The 19,274-nt window shown below is 38.0% G+C and overlaps 1 protein-coding gene across 1 annotated transcript; it reads right to left on the bottom strand.

Annotated features, from left to right (window-relative positions):
* Window positions 1-488: 488 nt before the first annotated feature.
* LOC130948278 (DNA repair protein recA homolog 3, mitochondrial-like) lies at window positions 489-5,333 on the bottom strand. The gene is made up of 8 exons (XM_057877021.1): window positions 4,945-5,333; window positions 4,704-4,758; window positions 3,957-4,177; window positions 3,563-3,650; window positions 2,772-2,944; window positions 2,039-2,185; window positions 1,519-1,653; window positions 489-1,322 (listed from the first exon to the last, which is right to left on the bottom strand). Exons 1-8 carry the CDS (start codon window positions 4,999-5,001, stop codon window positions 933-935), a joined length of 1,266 nt encoding a protein of 421 aa, XP_057733004.1. The 5' UTR covers window positions 5,002-5,333; the 3' UTR covers window positions 489-932.
* Between the last annotated feature and the right edge of the window lie 13,941 nt (window positions 5,334-19,274).

Here is a 19,274-nt window from a genome sequence, read left to right as displayed (position 1 = left end):
TTCCTTGCTTCGTTGTTGATTCATGAATTCTCTTTTTAGAAAATCCGCAGGGACCGGAGAGTTAGAGACAGTCAAACAACGACTTTGACTACCTTCAATAAATTCTTGTATGTTATCCCTTTCTTCAATTTCTTTGGTACATCAATAATAAAGCTTTAGATTGGACTTTTATTGAGGTAGTAAGCTACAAAACTCAAATCAAACAAAACTAGTAAAATTCACTGTTTTTGTGCAGACTTTATTAGAGAGAAGATAACAACTCTATGGTCTTAGAGCATAGAAACGGTTAGAGTCTTAAAAGGCATTAAACCATTGGAGGCGTTTTTTGTCTTATTGATAGTTACAACTTCAAAGTTTGACCAAACAAAAAGAACGATTTTGGCTTTAGATATACTAAGCAGAGGCTGAGGCTCTCTCCCTCTGAACACCGGAGACTAAATTGATTGATTACCACATTCTAATTGCAACCTTAACAATTTTGGTGCTGCTTTATGAAAATTCTGAATATCACATTTTAGCTTGAACATGTTGATGAAATACACATCTACCATTATACAAATTGCATGGTAAAATCCTTACAAGTGATTAGTGATGACTCAACTATTGGGAAATGAAGCCATTCCAATTGCTTCCTAACCGGTCATTCCTTTCCCTTTGTTACTTACATGTGCCATATGACTCAGCCTATATAGTATGACAACTACCCCAAAAAGGTTCAATTTACAAAGGAAATGTGCAAAACTTACAATGTTTGACCCCAAGTAAGAATGATGTGATCCCAAACCAACCAACAAGGATTTTAGGCATATACATCATTTCTATGAGCCTTGTTGATTTGAGTTGAACATTTTTTGCTTCCGATTCGTCAAGCTACATCATACATAAATCACATTGGTCGACATGGTTGCTCGAGTGCGCCATAATTCATAAGATCAAGCTTCGACAGCAGCTGAGGATTCTTCATCGGTAGACTCGAGTGTTGTTGTAATTTCTTCTTTGACATCAATAGTCACATCTGAATCTTGTACCTTTTCCACCTCAGTATCATCAAGAAGCTTCTCCCTGAGTTTCATTTGAAGTTCTTCAAATGCACTATGATTCTCGGCCAGGAAACTCTTAAAAGCATCCCTACCACGGAAATTCTTATCGTTGAAGTAATACATAGCACCGGCCTTTAGGATGATTTTGTGTTTTACACTCAAGTCTATGATCTCACATTCTCTATTTATACCCTTGCCAAATTGAAGCTCAAACTCAGCAGTTTTAAATGGAGGGGCAAGCTTGTTCTTTACAACCTTGACAAGCACCTGGCTTCCCAAAATCTGTAAATAAAAGCCAAAAAGACAAACATTCATAGCAGAAGATGTAATAATCCAAATCAATCTCAAGTCCCTCAGAACAGTGCTGATTCCAGCAAAACTGTGTTCACATATTTATCACGTAAGCATTATTTGAAAGTTCAAACTGCAATGTTTGAAAGTAGGAAGAATCACAGCAGAATAATCAATGGTTGATTACCTCTTCCCCTTTCTTCACAAACCCTATTCTTCTAATATTTAGCCGCACAGATGCATAGAATTTCAATGCATTGCCACCACAAGTAACTTCCTGGGGCCCACCGAATCCACCAAAAGTAGAAAGCTTTGACCTTACCTAGAGACAGATACAAAGCAATTCCCATTAATGGAAGATATAAATCCCCTCAGTAATTTGAAGAAAGGTACCCGTTTACCCCACAGAAAACACACACCAAAAAAAATAATACATTTTTTTTCTTTTTGTTTTTCGTAGAATCGCCAATAAAATATGATAGCATATGGCAGAACATCCCTCAGCATCATTTTAAAAAACACAGTTACAGACCAAGATCAAATTAGTAGATAGCAGAGTAAACTCCCCCCCCCCCCCCCAAAAACAACAAAACCCAACAAAAAAAACAGAAAAACAAGTTTTCTGTATTGGCTAAGTTGCTAAGGTTAAAATTAAAAATATTCACGCAGGACTGAAAACAGTGCAATTACTGGGTTTTAACTCATACCTGGTTTATAAAAATCAATATACATTGAGAAACTGACAAGGAGTGGCTTAATTTCCGAAGGGCCTGGCTCATCAACCTAGCCTGCATTGCCATGTGTGCATCCCCCATTTCACCATCAAGCTCCCCTTTAGGAACAAGAGCAGCCACCTGTGAATGTAAAGACAGAAAATTTAATAGACATATACCCAAATAAAATGGAGGAAGTAAAAAGAAAGAAATCAGAGGAACATTAAATTCACTCATTCTTTCACACTGTCAAGTCAGACTAGTAAGTCAGTGAAAGATTTATAAGTACGAATTTCAAAATCTAAAATTTGGCCCTAGGTATGAGCTCAAAAGAGAATCCATTGGTGAACAGTTTCCAATTTTCTCCATCACAAATCTTTCCTCACTTGTAACCAGCGCAGAAATGCTATATAATACAAGTAGCAGCATATATCTTTGAACATGAATAAAAACAGAATCAATCAAAAAATTTCTAGTGCTGATGAATCTTTTTATAAGAAGGCTATTTTGAGTTATTACCAATTTACCATAACTAAGCAAACTAAATGATAATACTGGCTAAAATTACATTCTATTGGTGAAAATTTTCTAGTTCTTATACTGATTTGGCAAATCCTATAATAGATAAGGACTTAAGTGCAGCCACCACTACCGATATAATCCTAGACAAGTTACACTGGGAACCAAGGAAAGTATTAATTAAATCAAAAGGGAGCTGCATACTTACACTGTCAACAACAATTACGTCAACTGAACCACTACGGATTAACGTATCCACAAGACTAAGTGCTTGTTCACCACAATCTGGTTGTGAAAGCAACAAGTTTTCCGTATTCACACCAATGGATTCTGCAAGTGCCTTATCAAGAGCATGCTCAGCATCAACAAATACACAGTAGCCTGCATGAAATGAAGATATGAATGCCAGCATAAACTAACTATAAAATCCATAACATAGATTCCTTACTTATCTTCTGTATTATGATGTTATTAATTGTGATAACTTCATGTTTATGATCAAAATAGCATAAATTGAGCCTGAAATGTTGATATAGCCCACCAAGATACTTGTAGTACAAATTTTAAATTATACACATTATACCTCTTACTTCTCTCTCTGCCAAAAGGATAAGAGAAGCGGAAAACAGAACACAACCTGTTCACAACTGGAAACTAGCTACGTGCTAGCAACTACAAATTGTTGCTGCAGTGCAGAAACAGTGATTAATGAGGAAGTGGAGATATTTAACTAGTGATTTGCCACTTCCAAATCATAATTGAGTTACAAGACACTGACACTGGGATAGCATTCATTCAGTGTTACAACAGAGAAGAATACATCCACTGTATTATCACAATGTATACAGAAAATCAAAGGAAGGGAGATTAAAGCAAATGCCTCTTGTGATTGACAATAACATATTGACAAGTTGACAACTATAGGGGTTATGGTCACATTACAACCAAAAACAATATAAACATTATCATCAGGGGAAAAAATTAGCATCTATAGATAACCTCCTTGCTTCTGTGCCTCTGAAATCACATGTAAAGCAAGAGTTGTTTTCCCCGAAGCCTCTGGACCATATATTTCCACAACACGTCCCTACAACAGTTATATATAACAATCAGCTTACAACTATCACCCAATGAAACAATGAACCATGAACTAAGAGACAGATTTCTTCTTTATTTATCTCTTATCATATCAGATGAAATTGTGGAAGCATAATTGTCATGCAGTTGCCAAATTAACATAGCAAATTAAACGTGGAAGGAAAATCAGAAGTCAGAGCAAAGTAGAAAATCTTTTCACCAACGACCAGCTAGATTAATTTATAAAAATGGTTCAATGTTTGCTAACGCAGAATAAATTAGCAAGAAACTTCGTTATACAAGGATTTAAAGATACCTTTGGAAGTCCACCAATTCCCAGTGCTATATCAAGAGCAAAAGAACCACTTGAGACTACAGGTACATGTCTTGGTGAGACAGAGCGGCCAAGCCACATGATAGATCCCTTTCCAAATGAAGAAGTGATCTGATCTAGAGCTTGCTGAAGCGCCAACTCTTTCTTAGACATGCTCTCTTCACCAGAGTCACTACTTCCATCAGATTTAGAGCGCCTTCTACCTTCATATGAGTGAAATGGAACATTTCATCAACTTCAAAATCAGTAAAAAAAGATGGCAGGTAAATGTTGCAGGAAGAAGAAAGCAACGGCTACTAGCACATTTTGGTTTTGGTTAGGTTCAACACATAAAAAAAATCAGCTCAGATGTCCATATTAAAAAGAACCCATAACCATGGAAATATGTAACCCTGCAACATGCTTATTCCAGTTTATAAAATATCACTTTGAGGACTCACCAAAGGCAACCCAAAATCCCCCAAGTTCAACTGCACCAACTAAGACAAACCCCTTTTCACGATATAGTCTCCTTTTAACATAAGTTACAACAGGAACAACAAAATTTGAGACTTGTTTTTAACACTTCCCATAAAAGACAATTATGACTAGAACTTTCAAAAGCATATGATCATAAGTCCTTCATGCACAGAATATGAACTAATTCTGCCAAATCATTATTTGTCAAAGTCGTGTGCTGCTGCAGATAAAGGGGATAGAAGAAAGCAATGGAGTTTCAAAAGTTTGAACCTTTAGACGAAAAGCTTAGAGCCTGAGAAGTGCCCAATACTCCTAGTTTAAACCCCTGCAAACAAAACCAAGCCATCACAGATTATGCAACATAATGAACATGAGGGAAAAAAAAGTATAAAGCGCAGTTCAAATCAGCTGGAGAATGCAAAAAGGAACTATGACATATCTTGAACAAGGAAAAAAATTGAAAATTTAAATAACCGATCACAGTGGAAAAAGCATAACAAAGTATGGGAACCTGAGGGAGGAACAGAGTGCGCTTGATGATGGAAGCGTTGCGAAGCATCCTCGCCATGGAAGAAGCTATCTGTCTCTGAGCGAGGGTTCAGACTTGGAAGTTGGCTAGCACCCCTTTATGCCCAAATAGCAAAAGAAAGTAACTTTGGATATTTGAATCAGTGCACGAAATGAACGAGCTAGCTTAGTGATTCTGATTCACACCATTTTGCAATAGCAGGGTTTATGTTGTTCAATATTTTCAAAAATGGAATTTAATGAATTTTAGGGTTTTTAACGGAATGGACGTTTTGATTTCCCTCCCTTTTCAATTCCTACACCACCTCACAAGTCACAGCAGTGGTAGAGCTCATTCAAGTACTGTAAAGTGTAAACCACTGCAGGGTTCAACTCTTGAGGGGGAGCATTGTAGCTAGCTGCATCTTTTTTTCCCTTTTTTTTATTCTAACAACAATTGTCATTGGGCCGGGCCCAATCCATTTCTCGTTCCGAATGGGCTAATGACACTACCAAAAATTTCAAATTGATGCAAGGAAGCAAACTATTTGTAATAATTTGAATGGCCATGTCTAATTGTCTATGGATCCACAATTTTTTTTTCTCCAATCAGAGATAAAATGTGATTTTTTATTATTAATTTTATAAATAAAACTAAAAAAATAAAAAGATATTAAAGAGTTATATATTATATTTTACTTATTTAATTGATAACAAAAATTAAAAAAAATTATTCTCTATATAATTTTATCAATCTTAAAGACGTAATTAGTGCAATTAAAATTTTAGGTACGATTTTAATTCATGGCAGCAATTTTAGTGACCACTTTAAAAATTTATTCATTTTTTTGACAAGTTACATAGTGTAAAGAAAGCAACAATATACCATGGTATTAAATAGAATAATGGAGAGTGCAATAGTTGTTTTTCTTTATTGATGGACATATATCCTCATAGAATAAGGTTAAAATGATCGATTCAAAATAATAGTTGAGGTGCATTGGTAGAATTTGTGTAATAAACTTATATTGTGTGAATACTTGGAGGAGGACCTTGGTCTCTGGGAATCGATACCGAGTTGTTATCTTCGGTGTCGACCTTCGAACTTTGTGGTAATCTGAGCTTTACTCCAAGAGGGTGTTCAATTGCGTAGAGCTTTGAGCAAGAAATAGGGGGGAGTGTACCTGCAAAGGCACTCCGAAACTTAAGTCAGTATTGAGAATTCAATGTGTCTTTTAGGATGGAAGATCATACCTTTTATGGGTGGCTCTGTGCAAGTCGATTATGCTCTTGCTTTATTACCTGTATTAAAGAGCAATAACTAGGTTGAAAGTTTCACATTTGGAAAGCAGTCCGTTGAGCCGAGTTGTATAACGTAAGTGGCCAATTAATGACGTTATTGCCGATCAATAACTGTAATGCTGAATTATAACGCCAGCTTTCTGAATAATAACGCGAATAATGCCGAGTTATGAATGACAATGTCGATTTATGATGTTGGATTTGTAACGGCCAGATCATAGCCCCAAACATGGCCTGAAAATTGTGTTTAATGAAGCAGGTTGAGCTTTTTAATGAACAGATCAGTTATTTGAGTTGGTGCATAATTCGGCATTTGACGTGGTCTAAGAGCCCCCAGTTCAAGATGCTTTGTTAAACAATTTTTAATGCTAAGCAGTGCTATAATTAGGAGAGAGAAAATTGAATGCGTGGTGCAGGCGGTGCGTGTTCCTAATGTTTGTGATGGCTTTTGATATGACTGATTGTGTTGGTTTCGAGAACCATTTTTAGTGGGAAGTTAATAGTTTTTTGGAGTTCAAGGATTTTTTGTGTTTGGTTCAAGGTTTGTATGTGTGTTAGTTGCATTAGGAGAAAAAGAATGAGCAAAAGAGGTACGCTTTTCTTCTCTTCATCTCTGTAACTTCCATTCTTCCTTTTCGTATTATTTTTTGAATGGGTTTTGAGAAAGAGAAGAAGGATAAAGTTGATTGGTCATATGATTATGTGAGTGATGATGTGAGGAAACGATGCTCACTGTTATTGGATGAAGAGTCTGTGAAGGAGATAGATAAGAGTAAAATAGCGAGGGGTGGTCCTGGTGTTTTATTTGAGTTGTGTCCTTGTGTTCTTAGGTAGTGTTTGGTTGATGTCCATGTCTTATTGAGACATAGACACGGTGACACATGTCTATTGTTTGGTTTGGTAAGACACAGATTTTTTATGGACACGGGAAGACACAGATGGACACGGAGACACTAAATTAGTGTACCTCCAATTTAATGAGACACTGAGACACAACTTGTGAGACACTACTTTTTTACTCTTTTATCCTTATTCAATTTTTAAATTTTTAAAATGTATCCTCTTATCTCTTCAAATATTTCTTTTTTTTTTACTTCCTCTTTTAAATTCTACAACCAAATTTATTTTTTTATTTTCTTAAAAAAATTATACATTTAATTTTTTATTTATTTGAATTTTAATTAATCTTTGATAAATTTTGGACTTTTATTTTCTATTTTTTTTCCAAAAAAAATTATATATTTAATATTTAAATGATAATTTGAGATGATATTAGAAGAAAAAAAATAGGGGAAGAAATAAAAATTTAATGGTTATGACATGTAGCCTTTGAGGTGATGGATGTGTAGCGATGTTGGTAAAATTTGTGGTTGAATGAAGGACAATTCAGACTTTTTCAAATATTTGTGTCTTGTTCATTATTTTTACCAAACATAATACATAAACACAAATATTTTATGTCTATGTCTTTAGTGTCTGTGTCTTTGTGTCTATATCTCATCCTATACGTCAACTAAACGGAACCTTAGTGATCGTGTTTTTCATAGGAAAGAAGGGTTTAAGTTCTTCTATATGTATAGCTATATGCTAGAGGAATTGAAGGTGGGGTTGCTGTTTAGTGAGTTTGAGTGTCAACTCTTGAGGCAACTTAACTGTGCTCCCTCGCAACTCCATCCCAATGGATGGACATTTTTGCGAGGTTTTGAAATTTTGATGGATTTTTTGGAGGAGGTTCCTTCTGTGGAGTTGTTCTTTTCTTTATTTCAAGCAAAAGGTGTATGGAAAGGGGGTGGGTGAATTTGAATAGCTCCCCAAGGTTTGCTATTTTTAAGTTGTATAAGTCGTCCTTTAAAGATTTTAAGGAGATGTATCTGAAGTTTACCTGTGCTGAAGGGCAGTTTCCATTTTACGTTGATGAGCATTTAGGGGAGAGATTTTCACTTTCATGGTGTTTGGAGCCTCAGAACATTTTGGGGCCAGAAATCATTAGCGCAAGGAACGAATGTATCATTGAGTATTTGGTGGAGGTTATTGATCGAAAAGAGTTGTTGTCGATGTTTAATTTGCTAAAATGGGAGGAGGATAGGCAGGCTGTGGTAGAATATTTAGGTGAGTTTGATTGATATTGTTGTGTTAATAGAATTTGAAGTATAGCTTTACTGTTTTTGGTTTTTATGGTTTCAAGTAGAAAGTATCTAGGGATGTCGGCTTCTACTCTGAGAGCTCGGGTCAAGAGCAAAAATGTTGATAAAGAGGGTTCTACTTCCAAAGTAGAAAAGGCTGTGGGTGTTGGTGAAGTTAATTAGCCGAAGCCGGGAAGGAGAAAAGTTATTTTGAGGAAAAGGAAGGCAAGTGTTGTTGATTTATCTGAATGTTCTGAAGATGATGCGGGTGAAGTTCCTATTGAGGAAATTCAAAGTTTTTTCAAAAGTCAGCAGAGATTGCATGATGTTACCGATCAAAGTGATAGATCGTCTTTGTGTGGGAAAGACTTCCCCTATATGGCTGTTGCCGATGATGTTTGTCAAAATTTGTCTGATGTAACGTTGGCAGAAGAAGTCGGTGATATCACCATAGATCAGTATATGCAGGTATTTGTATTTTTGAGCTTGTTCCTATTTTTTGATATATGGGTGGTAGGCTGAAGATAATGTTCTTTATCTTTGTTTGTAGGTAATTGGTTTTAGGCTTGCCAGTTTGGGGGCATAGCCGAGAGACAAAACATTAGAAGGTTGCTGAGCTTAAACAAGATTCGATTTTGAAGGAGGAGCTGGAATTGAGGGGCAAGAGAGTTGTTGAGTTGGAGTCCAAGTTATCAGAAATGGAGAACGAGCTGAAGGAAATTAGGGAAAATTATTCGAAAGATGTGGAAGTTGTTAGGAAGAAAGAGGCCGATCTTTCTAGCATGAGTGCTAAAGTAATTGAAGTTACAGCGAAGTTGAAAGATGTTGAATAACAGAGGGAAACTGAGATTCTTGACTCATTCGTGGAGGGTTTTGAGCGAGCTTGCCAGCAAGCTATGTTCCTTGCTCCTGATGTTGACTTGTCTCAGATGGATCCGGGGAAGATCGTTCAAGATGGGGCCATGGTGGAAGATGATGGTGATGTTGAGGGGGAGGCTGAAAATTGTTGATAGGGATTTGGTGTAATTCTGTTTTGTTTTTGTTTGAAAAATATGCTGCTTCTGTGTTGGACTTTTGTGATTTGTAACTTATATTTTGCTACTGTCTTTTGAAAAATAAACTTGGATGTTTCTGTTTACATGCAGTTTCTGCATGTTTTGACTATAATATGATATTTGTTTGTTTGTCTAACATGTGGATGTATTTCTGTTTTATGACTGTGGCACTGAAGAAAAACATGTTAATGGTGCTAATAGTGTAATGCCATTGTTTGATGGAGAAGCATAAAAAGGTTGAGTAGACCGAGCATATTAGGCATAGGTTGTGTTTGATAATATCTGGAGTCTGAATGGTTGGCAGTAATTTGCATAAAATTTTGAAAAGTTGTTTTCTGAGTATTGCTCTGACATCTGTTTGAGTGATTTATTTTGAGTGGTATAATTTGATAGAAGATCGAAAATGTACCGAATGATCGGATTCGGATTGTAGTTGGTATTTTGAGATCAGTTGTTTGAGGGATTAAGTGATGAAATTTGAATGAGTGTAATCCGATTTAGATCAGGTATTGGATTGAATCATATTATCCGAGTTACTGGATTCCGTGTTAAAGTTGAAAGTGGGATCTAGTGATCGTATTCGAATTGCCGGATTTCGTTTTAAGGTCGGCAGTCAGATTGAGTGATTGTATCCGAGTGATCGGGTTCCATTTTAAGGTCGGCAGTCGGATTGAGTGATTGTATCCGGGTGATCGGATTCTGTTTTAAGGTCGGTAGTCAGATTGAATGATTCTATCCGAGTGATCGGGTTCCGTTTTAAGGTCGGCAATTGGATTGACTGATTGTATCCGAGTGATTGGATTCCGTTTTAAGGTCGGCACTTGGATTGAGTGATTGTATTCAAGTAATCTAATTCCGTTTTAAGCTCGACAGTTGTATTTACTGATTGTATTCGAGTGATCAGATTCCGTTTTAAGGTCGACAGTCAGATTGACTAATTGATTCCGAATGACCTATTTTGGCATATGATCAGTGTCGATAGTATTCAAATGGTCGGGCTGACATTATAGGTTGGCATTATATGTTTATTGATGAAACAGAAGTATGAAATGGAGGAAATAAAGATTTGATAAAATAAGAACTTTGTTTATTGAAGAACCCTTGATTTCAAAGGCCCAGGTAGGCTAGCCTCGTTAAAACCTCTCCAAACAAAATCCTTGTGGGAAAAAATCTTGGTAGTAGGAAAAAGAGTACTTGCATGTCCCTGGTATTAACTGTAATATAACTTTAAGGAAGATACATTCCAAGTATTAAGGAGATCTTTACCCTCTAAGGTTTGTAGTCGGTAGGCTCCATTGTCGATGACTTATGTGACTCGGTAAGGGCCCTCCCAATTAGCTGATAGTTTGCCATGTGCTGATGGTTTCCTATCTTGTTTTGTTTTTTTGAGAACAAGGTCGTGGACTTGGAAAGACCTTGGTTGAAGTCTCTTGTTATATCTTCGAGCTATGTGCTGTTGCATGGCCAAATGTTTGACTGCTGTTGATGATCTTATTTCTTCTGCGAGGTCGAGTTCAGTTCGCCAGGCCGTGTCTTTTGTAGTCTGGTCGGCAAGTTCAGTGCGCAGTGAGGATTGGGAGATCTCCATGGGTATCATTGCGTCAGAGCCGTAGACTAGCCGGAAGGGTGTCTCCTTTGTTATGATCTCTGGAATAAGCTCGGCCCAGAGACCTTTTGCTTCATCTAGTTTCTTTCTTAGAGCATGTAGTATTACTTTATTTGCAGCTTCAGCTAACCCGTTTGTTTGTGGGTGCTCTACTGAAGAAAAGTGTTGTTTGATTTTCAAGTCCTGCAAGAAGGATGTGAATTTTTTATCGGCAAACTGGCGACCATTATCTGTGATAATGTGCCGAGGAATGCCGAATCGACAAATAATATTTTTTCAGATAAAAGAAAGTATTTTTTGTGATATAATCTTGGCTAGAGGTTGTGCCTCTATCCATTTGAAAAAATAATCAATTGCTACAACGAGGAATTTTACATGTCCTGCTGCTGTGGGGAAAGGGCTAAGGATATCTATGCCCATTGGTTGAATGGCCAACTTACCTCAGAACAGTGTAAGAGTTCGGCCGGGAGATGTGTGATCAGACTATGTTTCTGGCAATTGTTACACCTTTTTACTTTTTCATGGCAATCCTGTCGTATCATCGGCCAGTATAGTCCAGCTCTGAGTATTTTTGAAGATAGACTTCGGGCTCCGAGGTGTGTACCACAGATCCCTTCATGCGTCTCGGCAAGTGCAAGCTCGGCTTCTGTTCTGCAAAGACATTTTAGTAATGGACGAGAGAATCCTCGTCTATATAGGCAGTTATTATAAACTGTAAAATAGGAGGCTTGTCGGTGGAAGTGTCAGATATTTTCGACATTGCCTGGCAAGTTTCCTGTTTGAAGATAGTCCATGTATAGAGATCTCCAGTCTGCTTCCTGTGTAACAGTTAAGATTTCTGTTAGCTCAATGCTTGGCTTAAGCAATGTAGATTGGTAAAGGGATGACCTATTTGGTTGAGTACTGGCTAGTTTAGACAGAATGTTAGCTCGGCCATTACTCTCCCTGAGTATGTGCTGTATTTCGTATTTATAAAATTTTGAAAGTAAATTTTGTACAATGTCAAGGTATCTAGAAAGCAAATGGTCCTTTACTTGGTATAAGTTGTTTACCTGCTGGACGATGAGTAAGGAGTCGCAGTATACCTTAAGTTCGGTAATGTTTAGGTCGACAGCGAGTCTAAGGCCGGCAATTAAGGCTTCATACTCACTTTGATTGTTGCTTGCTTTGAATGAGAAATGGAGGGAATGCTCGATGACGTTGCCGTGGCCATCATCAAGTATGATACCTGCTCCACATCATTGTGGGTTGGAGGAGCCGTCGACGTATAAAGACCATTCGATGTAGTCCTCGGCTATGTCTGATACTGAGAATTTAGCGATGAAGTCGGCTAAGAATTGGGGTTTGATAGATGTTCGGCCTTCGTATTTGATATCAAATTCTAAAAGTTCAACCGACTATTTTACTAGTCGGCCAGCCAACTATGGTTTCTGAAGGACTTGGCATAAAGGATGATCTGTTCGAACATGGATTTCATGGCTCTGAAAATATGGTCGGAGTCTTCTGGCCGAGAAGACAAGGGCTAGGGCCAGCTTCTCAATGGTCAGATATCGAAGCTCGATATTCTGTAATGTTTTGCTGGTAAAATAGATAAGAAAATGCTGCTTTTCCCTTTCTGCAACAAGAGCGGAGCTTACAACCCAATTAGTGATAGATAAATATAAGAAGAATGGTTTCCCTTGTAAGAGTGTTTGTAAAATTGGTGGTTTTGAAAGAGTTTTTTATGGTTGTGAATGCTTGTTCACAGTCATCAGTCTATTGGAAAGCTTTTTTCTTTTTTAAAGTTTGGAAAAAATAAAAGTTTTAGAAGCTAAGCAAGGTAAGAATCTAGAGAGTGCAGCAAGTCTCCCTGTTAACCGTTGGACTTCCTTGATGGTGTGTGGACTTACCATGTCTAAAATAGCTCGGCATTTTTCTGGATTTGCCTCAATACCTCGGCTAGTGAGCAGGAAGCCGAGAAATTTGCTACTCTGGACCCCAAATGCGCAATTCTCGGGGTTTAACCGCATGTTGTATTTTCTTAGTTGTCTGAAGATTTCTTCGAGGTCATCAAGGTGATTGTTTCCGATCTTTGTCTTGGTGACCATATCGTCAACGTAGACTTCAATGTTTCTACCAATTTGTTTGGCGAAGACTTTGTCCATGAGACGTTGATATGTCGCACCTGCATTCTTAAGGCCAAATGGCATGACTTTATAATAATAGTTTCCATATTCAGTAATAAAGGCTGTCTTATTTTGGTCGGATGGATGCATTTGGATATGGTTATAACCAGAATATGCATCCATAAAGCTGAGTTTTTCAAAACCAGATGCATTATCAACTAAGCAATCAATAGAAGGCAAATGGTAGGAATCTTTGGGGCATGCTTTGTTGAGATCGGTGAAATCAACACACATGCGCCATTTACCGTTATGTTTTTTAACCAAGACGACATTCGCCAGCCATGTTGTGAATCTAATTTCTCGGATGAAATCCGCGTTGATGAGCTTCTTAGTTTCTTCCAGGGAGGCTTGTTTTCGATCATGGCCGAGATTCCTCTTTTTTTGTGTTACTGGTCGGGCAGATGGGTCTAATGCCAACTTGTGTGATATGATGGATGGATCTATGCCTGGCATATCAGCTGGGGTCCAAGAAAATAGGTCGGCATTTTGTTGTAAGAATGCTCAGAATGAGGATTTTTCTCCTGAGGATAATGGTGAACCGACGTATGTGAATTTGTCAGTGCTTTCTGTGAAATAGATTTTATGCAGGTCTTCTGTTGGGGTTGGCCTTTCCAGTGTTCCAGCTCGGGGTCAAGGTTGGCCAGCATTTGTTGGTCGTTCATGTTGCCGATGTTGTGAACATGGGCTTTTGTGTTTCGGCTAGGTCTTTTGAGACTATTGTTGTAGCATTCTCTGGCTTCTCGGGCATCACTGTGAATGGTTACAATTGTGTTATCCTGCAAACGGAACTTAACACAAAGATGAATTGTAGATACTATAGCGCCAAACTTATTTAAGAAAGGTCAGCTAAGTATTAAATTGTAAGGACTAAAACAGCCAATTACCAAGTATTGAATATCTGAAGTTTTTGACGAGGGAAACTCACCAAGTGTGGTTTGTTAACACACGGAGCCTATAACCGGGTCTCTCTCACCTGAGAAACCTACCAAGTCTCCAGTAGAAGGTTGGAGGATGTAGCTGCTCAATTTCATCTTCTGGAATGTGGAGAAAAATAGGACATCAGCATTGCTCCCAGGATCCAGCAACACTTTTTTTACCAGGAGGTCTCCGAGCTGTAGGGAGATGACGACCGGGTCATCTAAGTTTGGTATACCTTTGTTATGATCAACTGTCTGGAATGTTATTTATGGAGATTGTGGTATTGTCTGTTGTTGAGTTTGATCAGCGTTGATGGAGAGCATAGCTCGGTAAGATCGCTTTCTTGCCGAACTTGTTGTTCCTCCACCTGCAAAACCTCCGAAAATACAGTTAATAATACGCCTTGGTTGGTCGGGATGGCTGGTGTCTGGCTGATCTTTATCTCGGCCATGCTGTGTTGCTGGGTGTTGTTCGCCAGGAGTGGTTGTTCGTCGCTGCATGTGGACGGCGATGTATTTGTCCAGGTGGCCTTACCGAGCTAATCGCTCTAGAAGGTCTTTGGCGATGATACACTCGTCGGTAGTGTGTCCGTACTTTTGGTGGAAAGAGCAGTATTTTGATCTGTCCGTGCTTCTTGAATCTGGGTAACTGCCGGCTTTTCTTGGCGATTTGATCAGCTTCGAATTCAAGATTTCCTTGATGATATCGTCGCGCTTGGTGTAACACCCTACCATACTAAACTTTACGCTTAAGCCATAAAACAGAGGTGGTGTGGTGTTACGATCTCTAAAATAAAATGAGTACATATAATAGCAGAAGAATTATAATATGCTAGGAGCCTTGAAGAAAAGAGGAAACAAAATCACAAAATAAAAGCGCAACGCTCAAGGAACGGATTAACCTGCTTGCTAAGGAAACCGTAACTGTTAAACATATGATAACAGAAGTAGGAATAGAGTGCCAAAGATACAAAATAACAAGCTCCTAACTCAGCCTGCGAAGTCAAGACTGGCCGAAGAATATTTACATATATATATATATATATATATATATATATATATATACATACATATTCAAAACCCAAAAGTACATATACACAATCCTGCCTCTTCATCAACCTCTAGGAGGATCAAAAGAACAAGTTATGCGGAGAGAAAACCAAGTACACATATACACATCATAGCATAACAAAATAACCCTGTAACCACTCCGCTTCAAGGGTCCAGACGCCTAACGAGATGCCTCTCGACCTGTATCTGAAAAACAACAACATAGTATGGAATGAGAACCAGAGGTTCTCAGTATGGTAAAGGTGCCACACACATAATATATAAGGTCCTGAGAATGCCAAAGGCAATCCTAGAACGCCGACACTCAGATTATAGAGCTTAAAGTATTAAACAGAAGCCATAAAAGGTGGTTTACTAAGGATATTTAAACCTAACTTAACTTAACCTTAAATCTAAACCCCATTCTGCCATTCCTCCTTACCTCCAACTCCATCATGCATTTTCACAGACAATTAAACAGACAAAGGCAAGCACAAGAAGGTTACAAGTACTGCAGATAACAAATATACATTTAACATAGCAAGTACATTTAGGCACACCCAGTTAATACACAAGCAAGTAATTCAAGTAATATGCATATGATGCATGCCTGTCCTATGGCTGATGAGGCTCATCTGTCGGTTATCCAGCCAACCCGACAAGTCTGAATTGTCCTTAGACTGTCCCCCGACGTGCATCCCCAAGAGTCTATGCATAGCTTTTTCTCAAATAATCAATATTGCTCAATGGGGGTAACATTCCCGGGAATTTATATAGTGCCCGGTCACACTTACGTCGTAGGGTTAACAGAGTATCGAGTTTTCAACCTGGTACACGTGGTGGCAAGCCACGACATTTGATCCAGGGAATCTCGTATCTCAGATTATTCAAATTCATAAGCCATATAAATAATTCAATTATAATTCATCAACATCCACATCATTCTCAATCGCATTTCATTCATCATTATACGTCAATCATATTCAATCCTTATCCTTCATTATCACGCCTCCCATTCCGTCCATCAATAGTTCCAATTCAAAACATAATTCATTCTTTTCTAAATAAATCAAACTTAGAACATGCTCATTTTCTTGATAACTCTAAATCAAATCATATAACCCTTGAATCTAAATCTTTTTAAATAATCATATAAACAAAATCTCTAATTTTTTTTTATAAAATTTCGGCAGCATCTCCTCTAAAACTCGGACTTTGCCACCCTTTTCGGGTCCAAACCTGCTTTCTTTTCAATTCAACACACCCTTCCTCATTATCATAACAGTCTCCACAATAAATCTACCTCAGATCAACAATTATACTCATATAATATTTAAATCCAACAACCAAAATTCAACTAAGGATCATAGTTCACTAATCCTAGGCTTCTAACACAAAATACCTCAAATCAATAATTCACCAAATTATTAGTTAATCAACAAGCACCAAACCAACCATGTTCATCAACAATAACATTCAACCATAGTTCTCTCCAAATTAACATAACAACATTCACCATCCAAAATTAATAACTAATTATTCAATTAACTTCAACCAAATATATTCATCGACAAATTACTAAACATTAAGCATACACCTGCATTCCAACTCATCCTATGGTCATCTAGCCTAAGTTTTCACAGAATATTATATATTAAATGCAAGAAACCTAAACCATACCTTGGCTGATTTCCACGTAACGACCAAAGCAAATTATTTAAAACCAAGGCAGCCCCTTCAAAATTCAACTAATCAGCTTCCTCCAAGTTCCAATATTCACAATTTCAAGCTCCAATTATTTATTCACAACCTAATACACATTTATAACACATATATATCCAATTTAATACTCAAAGCTCAAATTCAAAGAAAATAAAATAGAATTATCGTATCCTCACCTTACCTAAGCTTCACATAAGCAAGAGTGAACGTTTCCCTCAAGCTAATTGGATCCTAAAACATCAGAAATCAAAGAAATTCAACATTCCCACTTAAAATTCGAAAATTGGGGAAAATAAAGGCTGAGTATAAAATAATAAGTTACCTATGAAATTGTTCCAATAGAAATGTAGAGCTCGACGCGGTGAACGCGTGGCCGCAAACGGTGCGGCGATTAGAGCTCGGACGGAGAAGTTACGGGGATCGGAAGTTTACCGTAAGGTTACGGAAGCTTTCTCCCCTCCCTAGAGTGTTTCACGCTGCTGCATCCAAATAAGGGAGAGAAAGGAGTTTGGCTTCTTTTAATGAGTTGGTCCGATTGAACCGATGGCCTGGTTTGGGTCTGGTTCAACCGGTTCGACCCGTTCGGTCCAATCTTGGACCGTTTTCTTCGAAATTGGTGTCAAAATTCTCGTTTCGACAAGCTCTATCCTAATTTAATATAATTTTCACATTTCTAATCTTCTTTATTAAAAACTAATTTATTAACTAATTATCTACTAATTTAACCGGGGTTTACATCCTACCCACCTAACAAAGAATTTTGCCCTCAAAATTCAAATCTAGTTACCTGAAAAGAGATGTGGATAGTCCTTTCGCATATCTGATTCGAGCTCCAGGTATGTTCCTCGATACCAGCTCGACTCCAAGCTACTTTTACCAATGATACTTTCCTTCCTCGTAATCGTTTAACGCTGGTGTCATCAATTCTTACTGGGGCTACTGGAAGTGTTAGATCTTCTCTCACTTGAATTGGTTCTGGTTCTAGAATATGACTTGCGTCAGGAGTGTACTTCCTAAGTTGAGATACATGAAATACGTCGTGCAAATTCGAAAGATATGGCGGTAAGGCAATTCTATACGCCACTGGCCCAATCCTCTTCAGAATCTCAAAGGGTCCAATATAACGGGGATTCAGTTTCTTAGTCTTAATAGATCTTCCCACTCCAGTGGTTGGTGTAACTTTCAAAAAGACATGTTCTCCTTCTTCGAATTCCAAAGGCTTTCACCTTTGATCAGCATAGCTTTTCTGGCGGCTTTGGGCTATAAGCATTCGACTACGAATCTTCTTTATCTGTTCAGTAGTTTCAGCTATCATCTCAGGCCCTAACAAACTTCTTTCTCCAGTTTCATACCAACACAATGGAGATTGATATTTTCTGTCATACAGAGCCTCATATGGAGCCATTCCAATGCTCGCATGATAGCTATTATTATAAGCAAATTCTATTAATGGCATATACCGATCCCAACTCGCTGGCTGGTCCAAAACACAAGCCCTTAGCATATCTTCCAAGGTCTGAATAGTTCTCTCTGACTGACCATCTATCTGAGGGTGATACGCAGTACTCAAACTTAATTGAGTCCCAAATGCACGCTGAAAAGCTCCCCAGAATCTTGATGTAAAGTGAGGATCCCTGTCAGATATAATAGTAGAGGGCACACCATGTAACCTGACAATCTCTTTGATATACATTCGAGCCAATTCCTCCATTGTGCAACTTATTCGGATAGGAAAAAAATGAGCTGATTTTGTCAGTCGATCCACAACCACCCAGATAGCGTCATAACCAGATCGGGTTCTAGGCAACCCTATCACAAAATCCATTGCGATACTTTCCCATTTCCATTGTGGAATCTCCAAAGGCTGAAGGGTTCCTGATGGTCTTTGATGCTCAATCTTAACCTTTTGACACGTTAAACATTTAGATACATGCAATGCCACATCATTCTTCATACCTGGCCACCAGAACATCGTTTTCAGATCCTGATACATTTTAGTACTCCCTGGATGAATTGAGAACCCACTCTTATGAGCTTCCTTCAAGATACTTTGTCGCAAGTCTCCAACATTAGGCACAATAATCCGGTTCTTGAACCTCCATAAACCATCCTGACCTTCTGACACTCTCCACTGTTTTCTATGTTCAACTGCTGGTAATACCTTACGTAACGCTTCACTGTCTCGATGAGCCTTCAGAAGTTCTGATTTAAAATCACTTGAAATCTGCAATTGACTCAAACACAAAATTTCAGATTCTTCTCTAATTCCCAAATTCAAACCTTGAAATGCCTTCAGTAACTCTTCCTCCTGTAGCATCATCCAAACTGCATATAAAGATTTTCGACTCAAGGCGTCCGCCACAACGTTCGCCTTTCCTAGATGATAATTCAATT

This window comes from Arachis stenosperma, chromosome 1 (assembly GCF_014773155.1).
Source record: "Arachis stenosperma cultivar V10309 chromosome 1, arast.V10309.gnm1.PFL2, whole genome shotgun sequence".
Classification (NCBI taxonomy): domain Eukaryota; kingdom Viridiplantae; phylum Streptophyta; class Magnoliopsida; order Fabales; family Fabaceae; genus Arachis; species Arachis stenosperma.
The sequence above is the reverse complement of the archived record's forward strand: the minus strand, read 5'-3'. Positions and strand labels throughout refer to the sequence as shown.